The sequence below is a fragment of the Bombus huntii genome, chromosome 8 (assembly GCF_024542735.1).
Source record: "Bombus huntii isolate Logan2020A chromosome 8, iyBomHunt1.1, whole genome shotgun sequence".
Taxonomy (NCBI): domain Eukaryota; kingdom Metazoa; phylum Arthropoda; class Insecta; order Hymenoptera; family Apidae; genus Bombus; species Bombus huntii.
Genome location: NC_066245.1, coordinates 15,552,256 through 15,575,335, shown reverse-complemented (window position 1 = coordinate 15,575,335; position 23,080 = coordinate 15,552,256). Strand labels below are relative to the sequence as shown.

Genomic DNA, 23,080 nt, shown 5'->3' with positions numbered 1-23,080 from the left:
ACGGCCAGCATAGCTCGAGGAGTAGTATCATTTCGCTCGATTGTACTTGAACGATGCTTGTACTTAACAATGATCTCCAAAGAGAGATTAATTAATTATGATTCCTTGGCGGCAGTGGTACTCGAGTGAAAGAGGCAAGGGTTCGGAGAGCGGAATACGAAAGAGCCGAAAAAAGGCAGCGGCGGAGGAAGCGAGAGAGTTAAATGAAAGAAATGGCAGATAAGGAGACCTCGTGTATTCCTCGTGTAAAAGGGGAGTAATACGTCGACCAAGTTGGTCAGTCGACGAATGTTCGTTGTGCCAGCTAGACTACAAGACTCAACAAGTGTTCTTGTCTCGAAGAATTGCCGGAAAATTGCAGTAAATTATAATTGTACAAGTTTCTTTTTATGGACAAAGTGTGCTTTAGAATTTCATAAAATAATATCAATACTATATATGACAAATAGTTTCCTTTTTTGTTAATTCTAAACGACAGTTGTTTTTACTTAGATATTTTTGTGAACAATTAACCAAGATGATATAAATAGTCGAGTTACGATTGGTTGAGCAAATGAAGGTTGTAGAATTAGGATAACACGTTATCGTGTACGTCGAAGCTGTTTTGGTAGTGAAGTAAAGTGTGCTACTGAACAACAGGCATTTGAACTGAATGCGACCCTTTGTGAAGCGTTATCGATAGTGATTTGATATAAAAAGAAGGGAAGGAAGGAGTGAGAAATTAAAACTACATAGATGGCTGAAAATATTCTAAAATAGCTATCTTCGAGCGATTATCTTTTCAATCACGATTGCATTTGCTTAATCAAGCCAGAATCGTGAAAGCGATGATGCCGAACGAAGGAATTGACAGGTCGCTATTACGATATTAATTCATTTAAAAATACTTAATTCTGAATTTGTAAGACTATTAGGACAAATTAAAAATTAAGAACGATTCGAGATTTTCAATACGTTCACCGACTGCTTTTCAAGATTACGAAAGCGTTTCTCAAGACCAAGAAGAAAGTGATTATCGACGAATACGAGCGTATCGTATCAGAGGAAACGCGTCGACAATATTTCCGAGAAAGCGGCGAAAATCAATTATTTTCAATAAGACAAGGTCGAAGTTCATCGGACTTTGATAGTTCGGAGTAGAAGGCGGCTGTCGCAACAAGTTGAAATCCCGCCTGAGAGACGAAAGGGCTATAAGAGGAAATTCTTTCCTCGAGGTCAACGTCTAAAGGATTCTCTCGTCCCGTTTTTTTGACATCGCCACAGAGATGGCAAGAAAATCGACGAACGATACGAATAGAGCTAGTTAACGAAGCTGCTAACTAACGAGCAAAAAGAAGACGAAACGCGTAAAGAGAATCATATTTGAATGGTTTGCCTCGGATAAGGAACCCTCGTGCGTTTTATCGTTCCAGACACTGTCGAGGGCGTCGGAGCAACGACTGTATCGTCGAATGCATATGCAAATCGAGAGTGGCACTTGTGTGTCGTTCGAATAATAAGAGATGTTGTGGCTAATCGGATCGTTGGATTTTCAGATTTCGTTTTCCGTTTCCGAATTGCTGAATAAAGGGATCTTGTCCGTGGAAACGTAACGCTAGTATGTTTTAAATAAATGAAACTAATTTGTTTTCTGATACCGTATGGATCTTTTTAATTCGTGTATAAAGATAAGAAAAGGATTGATGTTGTAACGAAGGAAAGTTTTGCAGTTATGAAAAGTATTCGCTTGAAAATGATTCGATCAAAAATTTGTTGTTATTCATCTTGATTAATAAATGGAGAATTTCTATTAATTATGGATAATAAATTTAATCACAGTACGTGGTTGCTTCTGTTTTAGAGGAGGTACTTTTTATGGAGTCAATGGAAACCATTGGAAAATTCTTGACTGGTAAATATTTGTTTTACGTATTTCTATGCAGCGATGCTGAAAATATTGAGTACGACGTAAATGGAATCTCGTACAAAAATTTCGAAGTGCATAATTGGATTATGAATTTTAAAGAGAAGAGAATCGAGACGTTGTGATTTTACGTGAAGATACGATGACTAATATTCATACCGACACGTAAGTACGATATATATTTAACTCAAATCTAAAAAATTACTTAGAATTTTAATGACATCATTTCCTTTTTTTAAAGCGTGTTCATTCCGTCTTGCATTTCACTTATTGAAAACATGTCACAACGAAGGAGTATATGAACGCGATACAAAATGGACGATTCTCTAACAAACGGCACAATTTTTGATCTCGAATCCGGAGATGAGAGCCTCAAGCATTTTCCACGATCAGTTACTATGGCAGCTGCGATTTGTGCGATAATTTTTAGCATCGTCGGAGTTGCGGGTAAAATCCAGTTTCTTCAACTTTACGCTTGTAATATGTGTGATCATGAATGAGGTTCTTTAAAAATTACCTTATCGTAATTGCGTATACATTACTCTTTGTCACAAACTATAAATAGAAAAGCTGCAACGAAATTACAAAATTAATTAATCAAATATGGAAGATACAGAAAATTAAGTCATTCGTAAGTTTATGAAATACGATTTGGAGCAAAGATTAAATTTGATCATAACGTTCGTAAAAGTTTGAAAAATTTATTTTAAAGATTCTATTGTCGGAAGAAGTTCCAGAAATATTTGTTATAGTATACGAAGAAAATAGCCTACAGATGTAAGTTCATAATGGATAAACCCTTAATTGGACGTTTAAATTCTATGGTTAAGTTCTCGTTGACCCATGGGTGGCATTTCTCGGTTTATGACTTATTAACGCCCCTAATTTATGCCAGAGAGTGTCAAGAATTAGACCGATTAATATCTCCTTTTTCAATTGTTCACTTGCTTCTCTTGCACTCTCTTTATGGTGGCAATGTTTCAGTTGCAATCAGGAGAATTATTTTGAAGAAATACTTTCAGAAATTCGTTGTTAAATTTCTCTGTATATCTTTTTAAACGCAATACTATTCACATGTTTGAGAATGACAGAGCGTCGAACTAAAATTCGAATAATTAATCATTTATCTCTGAATGAAATTCTTAAAAATGAATCCTTATAGCTTCCACTTTACCCTTTTTACATTTCTTAACATTTTCTTACATTTTAGGTAATTTGGTAACGGTGATAGCACTGTTAAGATATACAAGGTTGAGACGGCATGCTACGACCGCATTTGTGATAAGTCTTAGTATTTCAGACTTGATTTTCTCTGCCGTAAATTTACCATTAACTGCGAGCAGATATTTGAAGGAGGCGTGGGTACTGGGTGAAACCCTATGCAAAATATTTCCGCTCTTCTTTTATGGGAATGTAGCAGTGTCTCTGCTTAGTATGGTGGCGATTACGATCAATCGGTTTGTATAAAATAGCTTTAATCATATTCGTTATAGACTTAGAGCATATTAAGAATTAGTCTATTATTTCTAATACTTTGGCGTATAACGAGACACCTGGTCTCGACGAAGTGCTTGGTTCAGTTTATTTTGAGATATGCTGACGAATTATACTATTGATTTTACAAAGTCAGCATACTTCTGTGGAACTTAATCGTTTATTGCTCATCTGAATAGGATCAAATGTACGCATGATAAATCCAATACCAACAGCTGCTCCTGATATTGTATTAAATTATCGGCCTCATTGAATTTGCATCGATACCTTTATTAAAAAATTACAACTATTCGTTGAAGAAATGTTTTAAAGACACAGGTCTGTCTGCTGATATTTTTTTCAAAATAATGTTTCGCATCTACTATAATATAAAATTCATCATATTTCTTCTAAACCATGGAAACGTATCGTAGTAGAGAATAAAGTTCTAAATTCGTAAGTAATTATGAAACTAAAGGAACGATACTCTTAAGAATTGAGATGAAAAATGAAATGAAAATCAAAATTTTCGCTTACATCTAACTGCATTACTAACTGCATACTAACTGCATTAACATCGATATTCTTTTTTCTATAAATATAAGGGACTTTAGCATATTGCCAAAGTGTTAGAATAAATCCGCTTCTAGTAACAATTGCAATAGCTCAAATAAATAAATAATAAATTATTGGGAAAGGAACTCTAAATGTAAAACCGATTAATCGATAAATTTCAGGTATATACTGATCTCGAGATCAGAGATATACGCTCAATTATACACCACGCAACGGATTATTCTAATGCTGATCGCCATTTGGACGCTGAGTTTCTGCCTACTTTTGCCACCATTACTCGGTTTTTGGGGGACACTCGGCTTAGAACCATCTACATTCTCCTGTACGATTCTAAAGAAGAATGGTGCGAGTCCAAAGAAATTCTTGTTCGTTCTAGGATTTGTCGTGCCTTGCGTGGTAATAAGCGTATCTTATCTTTGCATTTATTGGCGTGTAAGAAAGAGCAGAAAGAATCTGGAGGCTCATACCGGAGCCTCCAGGAGGAAAACTGGAGGATTTCAACGAAGAGAGGATTCCAGAGTGACCAGATTGATGTTGACCATATTTTTGTGTTTCCTTCTGTGTTTCATGCCACTGATGCTGGTCAACGTGATCGATGACAAAATAAAAGTCCCGGTTTTCCATGTGATAGGTTCTGTACTTGCGTGGGCCTCCTCTGTAATTAATCCTTTCATCTATGCTGGCACTAACAAGCTGTACAGAGAAGCCTATAAGCAACTTTTGTGTCCAGTTTCTAGCAAACTACCGACCACTGGACCGAAACCGACGCATTCTCATTCGAGTAAAGTATCGTCACCTCAAGCCACTTAAAATTCAATAACTTTATATTCCAATCGACGGTTTATTGTTGTTTGAAAGACCATTTTTTATCTACTTGGGTACTAATAAATATCACGACATAGGTATATCGAAAATTATTCGAAATTTGAGTAATAAAAATATTCTGAAGGTATTTTCGTGACATCTAAATTATCTAAACTGGTTAATGGTAGAAGCGAAACAAGTGAAAGATGTTTAAAAATTTTAGAGTAGATAGTAATAGTAGTAGAATAAGTACTTTGACCAAAGTTGTATATTTTATTAAAAAAGAAGTTTATGTTTCAATTATCTATAGCGAAACTTCTCTCGATTAATTTATGATCTTTTGAGGAATGCGGATAAACAAATCCTTGCGAGGAGCAATAAGTGTACGTGATTATTACAAATAATTCAGCTTAGTTTTAGTTCGTTGGGCATTTATTAGGATAAATTTAAATAATGATTTTTGTAACTTAACTTCATATTGCAAACAATTGTATCTGTACATTAATATTAATATTGCTTCTTTATGCTTATGTTAATAACAAAAGTAACATAAAGATTGAAAAACATAATACAAGTATTATACTTGCTAGATTAATTGTTGCGAAACTAATTAGCGTAGTAACGTTAAATTATAATTTTTTCATTTACAAGATTTCTGTGTACGCGATACTGAGAAGCACATGTACAAAGCATAAAATCTCACACTAATATTCTATGTAAATATATTATAGGAAATAAGTTATGATAAATAATACTATTTAGAATGAAATACGTTATGTGTCGTATTTTCTAGTTATAATAATTTCTGTAAAGTCTGATCTATGAAATAAAGCAAAAACCAATAAATTTTATATATACATATTAAGTAATATAGAAATCACAATATTATAATACTTTCTCTACTTCTTGTTCGATTTTAAAGTTTAATAGTAAAACTTTGTATAATTCCAGTTTATCTCATTTTATCTATCGACAATGATTTATTATTTTTAGATAATGTCTACACGGAAACCTAGATATAGCATAGGTGTATTACCTAATAAATCTTTTTATCCTACTCTACTATTTTGTGTCATTTCCAACATTACCGATTGAGCGCAGAATGAGATTCAACCATCGACAGAGTACAGAACCTTCGATGTTCAATTCCATTTCTGGTGATTAGAATTAAAGTTGAATAAAAACGTAATCGCGCTCGCAACCAATCAAATTGTATCATTTGCTATATAATTTAAAATTGCATCACCTGTAATGAAAATAGTAATTAAATATCAAATAATATCGATTGCACGGGTCTCACCGTGTGGAGGTTGCTGCGTATGGAGACCTACTTTAACCACATTTTACCCATACGCTTTTCACGTACGAGAATTTACCCACCTAAGATATAAATTTGTAAATAAATTCTCAATTATAAGCAACCTTTAATATCACGCTCTCAGTTCAAAACTCAATAACTGATTCTTATACAGGTTGTGTAGAAATGAAATATAAAAACCATCGTAGCGTAATTTTACGCCTCTGGATTGATAGAAATTGATAAAAAAAGTTCGTGCAAAATTGACTTTGAGCATGATTTTCAAGGTCAGCATTTTTTTTTATCGTAGTATATTCTATTTATCAGGGAAAAGAATGTTAAAGTTTTAATAATTTTTAAATGGCTTTATTCACAATATGTTTACATTCTGCAGTCAGAACGTAGATTTATTTGCATGTAGATATTATTGCCCTAGATCCGCCATGTGAGGAACAGGTTTGCGTTTTATCCAAACATTTTGTTTAACGATTGTCGTACCGATTGGCTATAGCGAGATGAAGGCGTATACCAGAGTGCATACAATGGATGAAATGACAACTCTGGCGTGGTATAATTTCGCATAATTCAGTTAAAAGGTATGAGCGTAAAAGTCACAAATATATTGCACTTGTAATTGATGTAAGTAAAAAGATACAGCCAATAATATAATATCCAATAATTCCTGCCCATACGTTTATGGCGAATCGTTCGTGGTTAAATCCATCAAACATTGCATGTAAATTTCTTTAAGATCAAATCCAGGCATTTCGTCCGTAAACTTTCATCCGTAAATAATACACGTTAATAATAATAATACGTTATAAAAAGTGCAGAATCCATTGCAACTTATGTAGCACTCAATGGCAAAATCTTCGTCGAATGCATAGTTATTTGTATACAATACTAATTCCTGATCACTTAGTTGTTAATTTAGCCGCTGAAAATCGCATTGTCACGGAATATCTTGCGAACGCAGAGATCTCCCATTATTCCCATATTCTGATGCTCTTGATTTCATTGCTTTGTAAATAGCATGCTACTTTCTTATTAAATGTGAATATAAATGTAAATACATTGTAATAAAGCCAGTTTGAAAATTATTAAAACTGTAACATTTTCTTCCGGAAAACGAGGTCATTTATGACCTATGGTTGGTTTAATACTTTCGTTCTTCGTGATGAGTAGAATACGTTGCAATAAAACGATTTTCACTTTTCAGTTAGTGATACTATATGCTTTGTCTTCCGCTCGGCACGACGGAACCGCTTTATATTATACGTATGCGATTGTTAGTCGTCAGCATTGAGTATCACTGTCTCCGTCGCCGCATATTTTGCCAAACTATTTGGCTTTAATATTAGAAACAAAACATGATTGCACTTTCTAATATCATTTGGAACACAAATTTTTCTAACGTATACCATTTTATTCGGAGAAGTCGACAAAATTTTTTCGTTTCAATAGCAATCGAATAGGAGCTACAGTAAAAGCACAAAACATTTTCAAACTTGAAAATTTGCAATTTGAAGAAATCTGTATCCAACTCACAAATATTTAGAAGCATCGTGTATCAAAGGTTACAAAATCGGAAAAAAATTCAAATTTGTTTATCAGTGTTATTTGAATCTATAATAATCATAGACTTTTCGGGATCTTTTTACAATTTATATCCAAGCAAACTCCTATCAAGATGTAAGTCTACAAGACATTAAACTCTTTCATTACTGCTAGCTATCGTTACATATCTATCACTTAACTCATATAGTTTGCAGTACACTGCAGAACACTTTCCATGCATACCTGTCTGTAGCTTCTCTTTGATAAATGGAAATAGGCATCGTCTAAGAAACAGTTATTATTTCGTTGATTCTACATATTCGAAGTACACGTTGTATTTTTACGAAGCAGTAAAATAATTACACCCATCGACGAATCTTGATTACATGGTATACAAGCTGCGTGTTATTTATCGTGCATTATTAATGTCCCGTTTGATGGAATACGAAGAAAAGTACGGTACCATTCTAAACCGATAGTAACATTGAACATCATCAACCGACAATACTTTATATTTTGCAACGTGTTAAAAAATACAGCAAGCTTTTATGGTACAAGTACCCTATTTGTGTATGTGTGTATGTACTTTGATTGCAAAGTACCGTTCGCATTACATTCTTACTCTTCGTGAATTACTGGTCTTCGCGTGAAAAATAATAGAATAGACTTACTTAGACGGTAAAGCTAGAATAGAACACCTAGTGTACCGTACTAACGTCTTTTTAATATACACGTAGTCGACGTAAAAACAAGATGGGAAAACGAGTTGCACAGTTAGAGAGAGCGATTTTCTTCACGAAACTCAGCGTCGCTTTGACGTGTTCCTGGCCGCCTTCTCCTTTGACAACTAAAAATCGACTTCTGTTATTTAATACATTATGGTGCACGGCGTTTGCTAGTTCTGTGGCGTTATTCTTACCATTGTTGGCCGCGATTTACGAGTACTACAAAAGTCCTATTATTCTTGGAAAAACAGTGAGTCTTGCCTCGGCTGTTGCTCAAGTGGTAATCAAAATGATAATATGCCGTTTGCAGCAGAGACGTTTTCAAGTAAGTCGATTATTCTTTTTCGGATAAGGCACAAATAAAATTGTTTATTTTCCGTAGCTGCTTGAGTATGACATTCCTGTGTATTTATATTCTTTGAATTTTATTTTACTCGCGTATCGCCGTATCACTCTATTTTATTATCTATTCGTAGCAATTATTGGTTTCCAACTTTCAAATCAAAGCAAGAGAAATGTAATCATGTAATCATAATTCCTAATAATAATGTAATGATATATAATAATAATAAATAGAGGATCGATTAAAATATTTTAATTAAGCGTTGTCGGTAAAATAATTTCAGATGTTGTACTTCGATATGGAAAATTTCTGCAAGCACGCCACAAAAACGGAAAGAATGGTGCTGGAGCGATACGTGGATAAATATAAATATTTCCATTGCATTTACATACTATGGTCTTTCATAACCACGGCTTTCGTCATATGTAGCCCATTATACTCGTCTCAAACGTTTCCCACGCATGCGATATATCCGTTTTCAGTGAAGCACCAACCATATAATAGTGTAATTTTCTTTCATCAATCGTTGGTTGGTTTCCAAGCATCGTCAGGTATGGGCATCGATACTCAAGTTGCTCTTCTTTTACGATACGCAACTGCCAGGTTCGAGCTTTTAGGAATCCAATTACGCAACGCGAAGAATAACAGTGAGCTCAATGTCTGCATACAGAAACATATTGAACTTTTAAGGTATAATATTACAAACTATTTTATGTTGAAATGACTGTCAAATATAATACTATACGATGCGTCTGTTACGCGTTAGAATAATCATTCAACTATATCTATAAAGCCCCGTTTAGATTAGTCAAGTTACTCGAATTTGAGCAAGGAACTTGATCTTCAATTCGAGTTACTTGATTTTCATGTACTTTGTAATTATTAAGACCAAGTTATTTGACCAGTATTTACTTTTTGTCAGTAGCACAGTTTCCGTGTTAATTAAAAATATTGTGTGTAATAATACGTAATTTGCATAACTTCGATATACATATTTAGGTATACGAAAGAAATCCGCTTATCTATCAAGTATCTAGTTCTGGCGACAATCGCAACAACTACTATCGCCGTGATTTTTGGTAGCTTAAACTTAATCGCAGTAAGTAAACGTTTCTTACTTTAAGTACGATAGTTGAATATATAAATGATGGTTTTGAAATTTTATATAGAACCAACCGTTAATTTTGAAAACTCTATACGCTATCGTAGTGTTCAGTGCCAGCGTGGAACTTTTCATGTACGCTTGGCCAGCCGATGGAATGATGCGTATGGTAATGAAATAATCATAGTGCATATTTCAATTAACAGCGTGAAACGATGAATTTCATTTTATCGTAGAGTGCGAGAGTTGCTACAAGCGTTTACGACACGGCTTGGTATAAGAGAGATATCAGCGTGCAAAGGAAAGTATTCCGCATTATTTTGAGATCTCAAAAACTTGAAACTATCGGGATCAGCGGTGTTGTACCGCAACTTTCGCTGTCTCATTACGCGAAGGTAGTATGTTTGTTGCATTATTGCATTCATGATTAGGTACTAATTATTTTCTTATCTCTTCTAGTATCTATACACATCTTTATCGTACTTTAACGCACTGCGTATTATGGTCGGAGATCCATCTTCACTTTAAGCTCTATGGAGGAAAATATATTACGAAAGATATCCATGGAAGTAATCGCAAATTGTATCTATGAGAATCTTCATGAAAATTTGTCTTTCATGTAAACAATATGTAGTAACTGATGGATTCTTAGAGTAAGGACAAGTAACGCTGGTAGGTTCAAAGTTTAATGTATTTTAAGAAGTGATATTCAATAACAAGAGGACCGACTACGATATCGTCGCACGTCGATGCACACTCTGTGTCCGCTCAATTCGCACTCTGCTTCTCGACTGACTCTCTGGCCGTTGCAGCATTCTTGCGTCTTTTGCTAGGCCCACGGCACACGTGTTCCGCAGACGCTCGTAGCCAGGGTCACGTAGGTCTTTTCGGCGAAGCTATTTATTTGAAGGACCCGATAACGCATTGATGGAGCCGACAGCGCCTCGGCTCTCGCGACATTGTCTGTAGTTAGCTCGACGTTTCTTAGGCCCTTCTCCCCGATACTACAAATATACATATGTCGGATCACGATTCGAATTTTGGGCGCGCGACGACTCTTCATGTGGACTAGCCATCGTTTCACAAAGCCGAGATTTTATTTACACGTATATACAGGTCTATCACTAAGCTTAACAAATAATAAGTACAACTAACAATAAGTCTAACAAACACTAAGCCTAATGAATAATACGATCTACGAATAATTAAATTAAATAATACTATTAGCAATGTTTGAGTTCAAACGAATCCACGGTCACCGGGATAACTCCTTACTAAGCGAAACTAACTTAGACGCAAATGCGATCGTCGAAAATGCTCGATGTATCACTCTCCAAGGCAATCGCAAGAATGCCAGCCTCGTGGAGATTTTTCTTCCTGTACGATTGCATTTTGTTTTCTATACCCGTTTGGAAGCATCGAGAAGGTTCCAAACGCCGTTGCTAGGCACACTCGTTGGAAGCATCGAGAAAGTTCCAAACGCCGTTGCTAGGCAGTTTCTGCCTGGAGTTTTGATTACTAATACAATGTATGTCCCATTGCATCGGCACCTCCGAGGCAACATCACACGTGGCTAGGCCCGCTCTCGAGGCCGCATGCCGCCACAACCACATTTCTCGGAAAACACATACAACCACTCCAGACCTCCGTTAGATAAAACATCCATCCCGTGACCGTGGCTACGTTCAGCGACCGATTGTCACCTCGAACCCAATCTCGCTTATTACAAATCTTAAGCAATTACAACTATAATAAAATCTAGGCTAAGGTACTAGAGGATGTTCCCAAGATTTCCAAGGATAGGCTTCGGCTTTCCTTTCATCTCCGACACATATATGAAGAAGTTATGTGACGTACAAAGATTCAGATGGCCAATTTACTGCAGCAATGGAGTTTTCTTCTTTTATTTTCTACAAACATGATTATGTTACTATTGAGAAACGTTAAGTTGGTACGATCCTACAAGCTAAGTTGGTACGACTCCTAACGATGCTCTTTTGTCTTAGGAGTCGACCACGTGTTAATTATCTAAATACATCCGGTGTGTTCAGACGTTTTGTACGAGGTGGTGAAATATAGAAAGTAAAATTCGATCTGAGTGAATCCATTAAATATCAACCCCAGACCTATATTTAATAACAGTTACCGAGAAATTACCATATAACGACGGACGAAGAGGATATGAATCCCGAGGAAGAAGTAGAAGAGAACCAACAATACGAATTAACGCCATCACTGGAAGACTCGTCACAATTACCATCGGATCAGAACTTGGACTAAAGCGATATTTAATAGACATGGGTGCTGGAATAAACATAGTCAAACGCTCAGAAATCATTTCCACTCCGTTAACAGACGACAAGAAAACATTCTTTATGGACAATGACAAATACGAGACAGACGAATACATTTACCTTAGAATCTGTGACAAAAGAAACAAATTCTACATAGTACCTGACGATTTCCCACTAATTGAAAACGGAATCATAGAGTTATCAATGCTGGAAAACTATCGATACAAAATTACAAACGACCAAATCCAATTCAACGATCATGTATTCTTATTTCAGCCACCACAGGTAATTTCTCCAGGACGAACCAAAGTCGAAACAATTTATCTGGACAAGAGACCAACGCGAGTATGCTTCTGCAATACTGGTGAGCAACCAATACCAATTTCTAACGATCTTTCTAATGAAGTTGATCTCGAACAAATTCAAAAATTCAAAAACATAATTAGAACAAGCCATATTGAAAACAACTTCCGCATTCCTATCGAAAAAATCCTCTTACACTACACTGACGTATTCAACTTAGACACAGGCACTTTACCATGCACCGATTTAACAAAACACATCATCACATTGAAAGAAAACAAAATCATAAATACAAAATCTTACAGACCACCCGAAGCACACAAATTAGAAATCGAAAAATAAATCAAAGAAATGTTAAACAAAAACATAATCGAAGAATCAGACTCACCATACAATAGTCCAGTATGGATAGTCCCCAAGAAATCGGACGCCTCCGGAAAACAAAAATGGCACATAGTGAAAGATTTCTGTAAATTAAACGAATTAATTGATCAAGACGCGTACCCTTTGCCAAACATATACTCTCACAATTAGGAAACGCGAAATTCTTTTCCGCACTAGACCTCTCTTCTGGCTTTCATCAAATACCAATGGACGTAACGTCAAAGAAATATACAGCTTTTAGTACGCCTCAGGGACACTTTCAATACAATCGAATGCCATTTGGATTAAAAAACGCCCCAGCTACATTTCAACGCATGATGGACACAGCACTTCGCGGTTTATTAAATAAATATTGCTTCGTTTATCTAGACGACATAATAATATTCGGAAGTACGATTCAACAACATAACGACAACCTTGCCATTGTATTACAGAGATTAAGAGAATTAGGACTAAAGATTCAACCAGACAAATGTGAATTCTTAAAACCAGAATTAGAATACCTTGGACACATTATCACACACGAGGGAATAAAACCAAATCCGAAAAAGATAGAAGCAGTCAAAGAATTCAAAATTCCCAAAAACCCAACCAACGTAAAATCATTTTTAGGACTAGCAGGATATTATAGAAAATTCATACGTAACTTTTCAAAGATAGTCAAACCTCTGACCGACCTGACAAAGAAAGACATACCCTTTCATTGAACAGACAAACAACAAGATAGCTTTCAAACTCTCAAAGATGCATTATGCAAAGCCCCAGTATTGACATACCCCAACTTTAACGAAACATTTACATTAGCAACCGACGCTTTTAACGAAGGAATAGGCGCTGTTCTTTCACAAAGCGACTACCCTTGTTGTTACATCTCCAGAACACTAAATCCTCCCGAAAGAAATTATTCAACCACTGAAAAAGAACTCCTTGCAATCGTATGGGCAGTAAAACGTTTAAGACAATATTTGCTAGGGAGACATTTCCTCATAAGAACCGACCACCAAGCTTTAACTTGGCTTAAAAACTGCAAAGATCCCTCATCACGACTGATTAGATGGAGATTAAAGCTAGAAGAATACGATTACGAAATACAATACCACAAGGGAAAGGATAATACGGCTGCTGACGCACTCTCGAGACAAACTATCAATAATTTGACGACTGAAGACAATCTCCTTGACGAGTATAACAGATGGGAACAAGACACCGACAGACTTCCTAAACTACTAAAGATAGTCCCCAACGAAAAATCCTTCTTCCAAATAACAAAAGAAACTTTAGGACCCTACGACAAAAAGAAATGGTTAAAGAAGATCGTAGAATGAGCTACAAAACATGAAAAGTTAGGCATAGGAGACAAAAACTTCGATGAAATCGAAAAGACACGAATAAAAATATTTTTGATGTATGTTAACGACAAAATAGAAGAAATAACCTTTGCATACGACCCGATTCAAATTCTAACAGACGAACAAGTTGACGCGATTATAAAAGAAAATCATAACGATGTTTCAGGACACTTAGGTATACAGAAAACTTACGCAAAAATCAAAGAACGATTTAAAATCCCACATTTGTTCTCAAAAGTAGAGGAATTTATAAAAAATTGCGTAGCATGTCAAAAACAGAAACTTGTCAGAATCCGCGCGAAGGAAATTCCCGTAATACCCCCACTAAACCAAACGAAAAAATAGCAATGGATATAATAGGTACCATGCCGAAAACTAAACGAGGAAACCAATATATACTCTCTACTCATGATGATTTGACCCAATTCCTGATATTAATACCTCTCAAGACACAAAGAACCGAATCCATAATACATGCCTTATTGAATCATTACATTTACATCTTCTCAGTACCTAAAACTATACTAACAGACCAAGGACAGAACTTTATTAGCGAACTCATGACGAAATTCGAAGAAGCATTTAAAATAAAACATATAAAAACGACCAGCTTTCAGCCACGATCTAATGGATCCCTAGAAAGAACACACGCAACGGTAAAAGACATGATACGAACAAGTCTAAACGACTAAGACAAAGAATGGGACGAAGTATTAAACTTCACATGCTTAAGATACAACACAGCAATACACGATGCAACCGGTTTTTCACCTTTTGAACTAACCTTTGGACGAAAAGCTAACTTCCCATCCTCAATATCCAGAACCTCCAACTACACGTATGAAGAAATGTTTACACTATGGAAAAAACAATTGGATAAATACGGAACACTAGCTAGACAAACATTTGAACAAAGTAGAAAACGCTATATGCGAGATCAACAATGAAAAATCATTAAAACACAAACGGTATTTGAAGAAGGAGACGCGATTCTTGTGTATAATGATCACAAAACAGATAAATTGGACGATGAATGGTTAGGTCCTTACCACATCGAAAAAGCTATGACTTCTTATTACGAAATTTTAATCAATAACTAAATTAGGAAGATACATGGTAACAGAATTTGTTACGACCGTTCGCGGAGAGACGCGGTCGCGAGGAAAACGCGTCAGCGAGAGGCGTAAATTCTCGCTACGATTCGGTGAATCGACGCCGCGAAGTAGTCGTTCCCCTGTTTCGGTTAGGATAACAGAGGTGGTTGATATGAATATGACACAGTAGTAAGTTATATTTCACCGTTTATTCCACAACTTATAACGAGGATAGTTACACTGGTGCGTATGTACGAGATGAGTGACTGAGTGATCTGCGGGTGTGTATACCCGATCGAAGGATGTTGACCGTTCGAAGGATGCAAAAACAGTACTGTCTTGAGACGATGCTGTGACGGAGGAAAGCTAAGGATGGGTGTGTCTAGCGCACGGGACCATCGGATTTGTTCGTGACGATGTTATTTAGGAGAGTGAGGGAATAGGCTTCGTTTTTAATTGGTTCGACGAAGGGTCTTAACCGCCCTCGAGAGAAAGTGGTTAGTGGGAGGAAAGTTGCAGCGTACGTGACAAAAACTAACTTTCCCTTTTTCGCCGTGGTAGACAATAGTCTTTAGAAATTCCTCCGAACCAGATGTTTGTTTCGTTTGAAGGACCTTTTCTAGGAAATCTATGAAATTTATGGAAGGTCCTTGAAACTATGGAGGATACGCTGGGAGTATTCGAAGACATCTGGTTGCCATATTGCCTGCGGTGTGTGGCCTCGGCTAGGTAGAGTGTTACGCGACGTAACAGAATTAAACCATACTTTTCAGGACGCTCATCTCATGCACAACCCTCGTGCTCGGATTAGAATTAATACCGATCGAAAATAACGCGATTTTCCACGAGAAAATATCTAGAGGCTATTTGTATAATGAAAAAGTTAACGTATATATAGGAATAGATGTAAGCGATATATTTAACCACATCGATATGTTAGGAAAACACATAACAGAGACCCAAAAACATTGTACCACCCCATGTCAAGTAAAATCAGAGATACTTTCCTTAACCAACAAGTTCAATAACATCAAAACGCTAGGAACACGTTTAAGATTATTAACTCATTCTAGAGTTAAGAGAGGATTAATAAACACTATAGGTTCAATCAGCAAAACACTTTTCGGAACCTTAGATTCTGACGATTTACAATTGATAAATCAGAATATCGACAAACTATTTAGCGAAGGAAACGAATTAGAAACCATTGTAGCTAACCAAACCGCTCTAATTAGGGGAATCCTAAACACCGACAGCCTAAAACAATTAGAAAAAGTAAACGGGAACATACAAAATAAAATAAATTAAGTAAACAAGGTAGGACTTCTAAGAGTCAAGACTATTTCTATAGAAAGTGCTTTGTCAGATCTACACTTTCAACTCGATGAAATATTCAATTTAATTTTACTAGGAAAACAAGGAATTATTAGCCCCTAGATTATAAATCATCACACTTTCTTAGAACAATACGCTAAGGCTTTAGGAAATCACATCATAAATGAAGGATTTTCACCAGAAGAAAATAATTTCCAAAACATTTTAGACGTCTCTACACTCACACTGTTTGTCCAAAGCGAAAAGATCTTCTTTAAAATTTCAATTCCAACGATAATTGACTCAGAATGGGAAATAGAACAGGTGTACTCCATATCGACTCAAAAGAACGGAGCATTTCTCGCATTAGTCGAACGTCCGATATTTTTCACCTCAGGATTAACTTATATGGATATAGACCAGATGTATCTGGACAAGCAAAGTCGAATCAAACACGAATTGTATATTTGCAAACAAATTCAACCCATACATGATAGATGTTCAAAACACGAATGCGCATCCGAAATAATTAGTGTAGACAATACCATGAGATTTTGTAAATTCACAGTCTATAAGATCGTAGAAATAACTTTTATACCACTCAAAAACGAAAATCGCTACATAGCTATACCAGAAAAACCAATAGAACTCAATATATTCTCTAAAAAAAGACATCAAATTGTCAAACTGAAGCAGCCCTCTCTGTTGAAAACTAGAATAACTGTAGATATATTGTATGGAGACAATAGAGAATATGGATTCTCATATGAGAATCAGTGGCAATCCCAAGAGCATTTCTTACGATATTAAGATCAAAATTATAAATATAACTAATGACATAGATTTATCCTCAATGCTTGATACCTTAGAAAAGACTCCTAAAATAATGAGCAACCTAAACGGTTATACTGATACCTTGAATCAAATAGAAGATAGAGCCAATCAATTAATTTTTTCGCACAGAATGACACACATTAAAACTTGGGGTCTCACTACGTTGCAAATAATAGGATATATATCCATTGGACTCATATGCTTGTATCTGATTAATAAGATAAGAGTGCCAAAGCTATGTATTCACATATTTTGCTGCAAAATTAAGAAAAACACTGTTAGTAACACACCTAACGTTAGTATTGCAACACCTTCCGCCCCTATAAACATTTACACACCGAAATTACCTGCACAACCTGGAACAGAAAGAGAATCAAGAGTAAATTTTGAATTATCAACACCGCCCAAGGCCAAATTTCATCCATCGATTCTGAAGAAACGCAAGAACTTAGAGGACTAAGTTCACTCTACGAAGGGGGGAGTGTAACATCGCCAGAAATCCGCCGACCTCAGGATATGCATATAACACCTAGTCATGCGATAGCGGTGAGAATAGACAGTAACTGAATTCCCACTCGTGAGATATGTGAATCATAGTGAGGAGGTAAAGATCTTAGTTTTTTAGTCAGTAAGTCAGTCTGTACTTTGCCATTGAAGTGTAACTTCGCCTTGTGAATAAAGTATACGAACGGGCTATTGTTCGTTCGCCTTTTTTTATATATATTACCTCGTCATTTATTACGCGATAACAGCAACGACACTACAGAAACTAAGGAACTGCACAAACAATCCATCAAAAATACCGAAACGCTAATAAAAATGATAAGTGAACAAAACGCAGTTCTCAGACAGCAAACGCCACAAATCACAGTCATGTTACAACTTCTTACAAACATGCTAAGCAAAAAATAAAAACGGACACGCTGAAAACAGCAGCCTAGAACTCAAACGGCCTACAACAACGGGCCCTAGAAACTAAAACATTCCTGTATAACAACAATATAGACATGTTACTTGTTTCAGAAACACACTTCACTCCGAAAAGCTATATGAAAATACCATACTACACTATATATGATACCAAACACCTCTCAGGAAAAGCACATGAAGGGACCGCAGTGATAATAAGAAACGATATCAAACATTACTTACGCAGGTAAGAAAGGAATATACCCAAGCAACCACCGTTACAGTACAAACTAGCAGCAACCACTTCCAGTTGTCAGCAGTATATGTACCACCGCGACACGAAATGACAACACAAATGTGGGAAGAGTACTTTCAACACTTAGATGACAAGTATATCACAGCGGGAGACTACAACTCAAAGCACACACTATGGGGATCAAGAATCACTATACCTCGAGGTAGAACCCTGGAAAACTACATTAGAAACAATAACCTCAATAAATTAACCACAGGAAGACCGACATACTGGCCGACAGACCTGAGCAAAATACCTGACCTACTCGATTATGCAGTTACAAAGGGATTAAACGCAAATAAACTGAAAATAATACCCAGCCTCGAGTTTAGCTGCGATAATACACCCATAATAATTACATACAGAAACAAACCAATACTTTATAGCAATTCAGAGACACTATGCAATAAAACCACCAAATGGCAAACTTTTAAAGACATAATCGAGAGCAAAAGCAACTGCAACATCCCATTGAAAACACCTGAACACATCGATCAAGCAGTAACAACACTTACAGAAATTATTCAAGAAGCACCATGGACAACCACTATACCTGAACCAACCAACAGAAAAACAAAAATAATTCCACCAGACATTCTCGAAAAAATTAGAGAAAAAAGAAAAGCGAAAGCAAAATGGCAAAAACATAGAACAAAAGAAAACAAAAAACACCTAAACAAACTCGCAATGGAAATAAAAAACAAAATAAAAGAGCACAACAACAACGAGTTCACAAAGTTCATCGAGTTACTATCTGCACACGAGAACTCTAACTACTGCCTATGGAAAGCCACGAAAAAAATAAAGAAGCCAACAAAACTAGTCCCAGCAATCAGAAAAGCAGACAACACATGGGAAAGAAGTGCCGGAGAGCAAGCTGAAGAATTTTTCAACCACCTTTACAACACATTTACACTATATAATATCAACAACAGCAACCCCAAATGCCATACGGACGAGGATGCGCAAACCACTAGTATCTCAACTGACAAACACTAACCTAACTAACTGATATACCTAAAACAGCAGCACAAGAAATTAGAAATATCTTGAAAAACCTTCCGCCAAAAGCGATAAGACTAATGACAATAATATTCAATGCAATACTAAGAATCCAATACTTTCCTAAACTATGGATACTGGCACAGATCATAATGTTACCTAAACCAGGCAAAGACCGACACCAAACTGCATCTTACAGACCAATATCACTACTTCCTGTGTTTTCCAAAATACTAGAGAAAATAATATAAGACCGCATAAAACCAGTAATAGAGAAGGAAAAATTAATACCAGATCACCAATTTGGATTCAGATCAAACACTCCACTTTAGAGCAAATGCACAGGCTCATTAACGAAATAATACTTAGATAATAATAATAAAATTAGAAAACAAAGAATACTGTGCAGCCCTCTTTATGGACATAGAGAAAGCATTTTTTTTTATTTAGTTGTTTACATTCACAATTTGTCCGATTTGGACATTTTGTAGAATTTTTTGGCTGTTTGATTATCATGTGAGTGGCTACCCCCAACGGGGTACCATCTTCATGTTTGTTAGGTTATATCCTTTATGAGATCTGTCGGGTGTTTCCTTTTTAGTCTTCTTTCTATGCTTGAAGTGTTGATCGTTTCCGCTGCCAGCCGGTTTGGGTGCGTTGCTATTCTTTCTCTGTACCTTCTTGCACATCTACTAATCTCCTCCTAGACCGTTGGTATTCCCAGGTCTTTCCGAATGTCCTCGTTTCTAACGTACCATGGGGCGTTTACTATTGTTCTAAGAATTTTAACTTGCATTGTCTCTATTTTGCTTATATGGCTCATTGTTGCTGTCCCCCATAGTGGTATTCCGTACGTCCAGATTGGTTTTATGATCGTTTTGTATATTTTTAATTTATTTTCTATACTTAGTTTGGATTTTCGATTTGTTAGCCAATGCATTTGTCTCCTTGCTGTCTGTATTTTGTCTGTTATTGATTTGATATGCTGTTTCCATGTGAGTTGTGTATCTACGTGGAATCCTAGGTATTTGACTTGCCTTGTTTGTATTATGTGCGTATCGTTAAGAAAGATGTTTGGTGGTATCTGTTTTCGCAGTGTGAATGTAATATGGTTGCATTTACTGGGGATTGCTTCAATTTCTTTAACTTGTAGCCACTTTCTATTTTTGTGATATGTTCTTGTAGTAATGTGACTGCTGTTATAGGGTTAGTGTGTCTGACTAGTACCGCTGTGTCGTCCGCGAATGTCAGTATTTTGCTATTGGTAGTTGTTGGTATGTTAGCCGTGTATAGTGTGTATAGTATTGGTCTTAAGACGCTTCCTTGCGGAACCTCTACCTTGATGTCTTTGACTTCGGAGTATGTGTCCTTGATTTTGATTTATAAGGTTCTGCTGCTTAAGTAAGATTTTATTAATTGGTATATTTGCTCCGGGAATCGTTTCCTGATTGTTTGTAGTAGGCTTTCGTGGTTTATTTTGTCAAATGTTTTCTTTATGTCCATAAAGAGGGCTGTACAGTATTGTTTGTTTTCTAGTGCTAGTATTATTTTGTTGACCAGTCTGTGCATTTGCTCTATAGTGGAGTATTTGTTTCTGAATCCGAATTGGTGATTCGGTATTAATGTTTCCTTCTCTATTATTGGTTTTATGCGGTCGTAAATTACTTTCTCTAGTATTTTAGAGAACACAGGAAGTAATGAAATTGATCTATATGATTTAGCTTGATGTGGGTCTTTGCCTGGTTTAGGTAACATTATGATCTGTGCCAGTTTCCAAATTTTAGGAAAGTATTGTATTCTTAGTATTGCGTGTATCCTATTTCGAAGCGGCGGAAACAGTTTACGTTACAGTTGCTTTCTGACTACACAGCCTTTGTAGCTTGCTGGGTGGTTTCCACCGCAGTTGCAGCATTTTACATCTGTGGCGGATCGGTATCAATAGGACGCCGACAGGTCGAGCCGCGGGTACCAACCGCCAACACTAGAGGGCTACGACGACAACGAGTCTGTCTGTCTAACTCGCTAGCGGTCGAATATACGAGCGATTGATACAAATACCGCACCTAGCGAGACTCCCTCTACGTCTAAGGCAGGGACTACCGGGCATAGCCTTACTGACGAGTCCACCGGTAGTTCCAGGACGAAACGCAAACCTCTCTTTTCATCCGCCACATTGGTGACCACCGACAACGAACACGCACCTTTGGAGAAGGAGTCAGAGAAAGGAGCCAACCACCGGACGACGAACACGCTAAGCAGGTGACCGGATACGAGACGACGACCAAGCCAGGAAGTGATGTAGCCATTGCAATAGTTCATGGGCTTCACCTCCAGCAGCACGTCAGAGAAAGAGAGACAACCATCTCGTCCCCACGACGATCAGCCTTCCATCATCGACGACGAGCCATTCCCTCTAACTTGTATCGCGCTATATAGCTTTGGGGTCATGCTATAGCGCTAGGGGGAGGCTGTGTGGCGGATCGGTATCAATAGGACGCCGACAGGTCGAGCCGCGGGTACTAACCGCCAACACTAGAGGGCTACGACGACAACGAGTCTGTCTGTCTAACTCGCTAGCGGTCGAATATACGAGCGATTGATACAAATACCGCACCTAGCGAGACTCCCTCTACGTCTAAGGCAGGGACTACCGGGCATAGCCTTACTGACGAGTCCACCGGTAGTCCCAGGATGAAACGCAAACCTCTCTTTTCATCCGCCACACATCGTTTGTTTTTCCCGTGTATGGGCAGTTCGCTGTTAGATGCATTTCTGCGCATTTGACACACGCCGGGATTCTGTTGCAGTAATTCTTTGTATGTCCGTATTGTTGACACGGCATACATTGCGGTATGTCTTTTTTGTGTCTGGGTGGCTCGACTGTAATTATTGTGTTTAGTACTTTTTTAACATCGAAAATTTCCTTGTTGTTGTTTTTGGGTTCAAGTTCTATTAGAAATAGCGGTAAAGGTTGTTTGGTATCATACCTGGTTATGTTGTTAATTGTTCTTACTTGATGCTCGATTTTAGCTAATTCCTCGCATATGTTGTTTGTGTTTGTTTTTGGGTGCAATCCTCTGATTACTGCTTTATAACTTTTATCAGTTTTGAACTGGTAAGTGTGATACTCAGCGTTTTTTTCCTTTAGTGCTTTTGTCACTTTCCTGAAAATTTCGGGGGTGTTCGTTTGTACCTTTACCTGGTCTGGCTTTGATTGTTTTATAAAATAGTTTTATTTTCCCGCCGTTTTGTTAAGTAGTTCTATGAGTGGGTCTATTATTTGGGCTTCTATGTATATCGGCGGTGGTTTGGCGATGTGGATTATTGGTTTTTCCGCTGGGTCTATTTCCATTTCTTGTGGTAGTGCGCTGAATGAATTTTGGAGAAGAATTTCTTGTAGCCATTGTTGCCTTCCCGTTTCCCCAGCCCTCCTAGTATTTGTATTTGTTGTTATTTTTCGTTTTTTACTGGGAGTTACAACCTTTCAGTTTTCATTCTGGTTTGGTGGATCGTTGATGCTGT

At 36.8% G+C, this 23,080-nt stretch overlaps 2 protein-coding genes across 3 annotated transcripts; both read left to right on the top strand.

The window, feature by feature from the left end:
• The first annotated feature begins 251 nt into the window (after nucleotides 1-251).
• On the top strand, nucleotides 252-5,813 carry LOC126868708 (protein trapped in endoderm-1). 2 transcript variants are annotated; one of them, XM_050624498.1, is made up of 5 exons: nucleotides 252-1,597; nucleotides 1,841-2,068; nucleotides 2,145-2,350; nucleotides 3,114-3,360; nucleotides 4,114-5,813. In XM_050624498.1, the coding sequence occupies exons 3-5, from the start codon at nucleotides 2,218-2,220 to the stop codon at nucleotides 4,760-4,762; spliced, it is 1,029 nt and encodes a 342-aa protein (XP_050480455.1). In that variant the 5' UTR covers nucleotides 252-1,597; nucleotides 1,841-2,068; nucleotides 2,145-2,217; the 3' UTR covers nucleotides 4,763-5,813. The 2 variants fall into 2 exon arrangements, with proteins under 2 accessions (XP_050480455.1, XP_050480456.1); XM_050624499.1 differs by having other exon boundaries at nucleotides 252-2,068.
• A 2,917-nt stretch (nucleotides 5,814-8,730) lies between these two features.
• On the top strand, nucleotides 8,731-10,099 carry LOC126868455 (uncharacterized). Its single transcript, XM_050623909.1, has 3 exons — nucleotides 8,731-9,401; nucleotides 9,678-9,777; nucleotides 9,848-10,099. The coding sequence occupies exons 1-3, from the start codon at nucleotides 8,962-8,964 to the stop codon at nucleotides 9,959-9,961; spliced, it is 654 nt and encodes a 217-aa protein (XP_050479866.1). The 5' UTR covers nucleotides 8,731-8,961; the 3' UTR covers nucleotides 9,962-10,099.
• The last annotated feature ends 12,981 nt before the right edge of the window (nucleotides 10,100-23,080 follow it).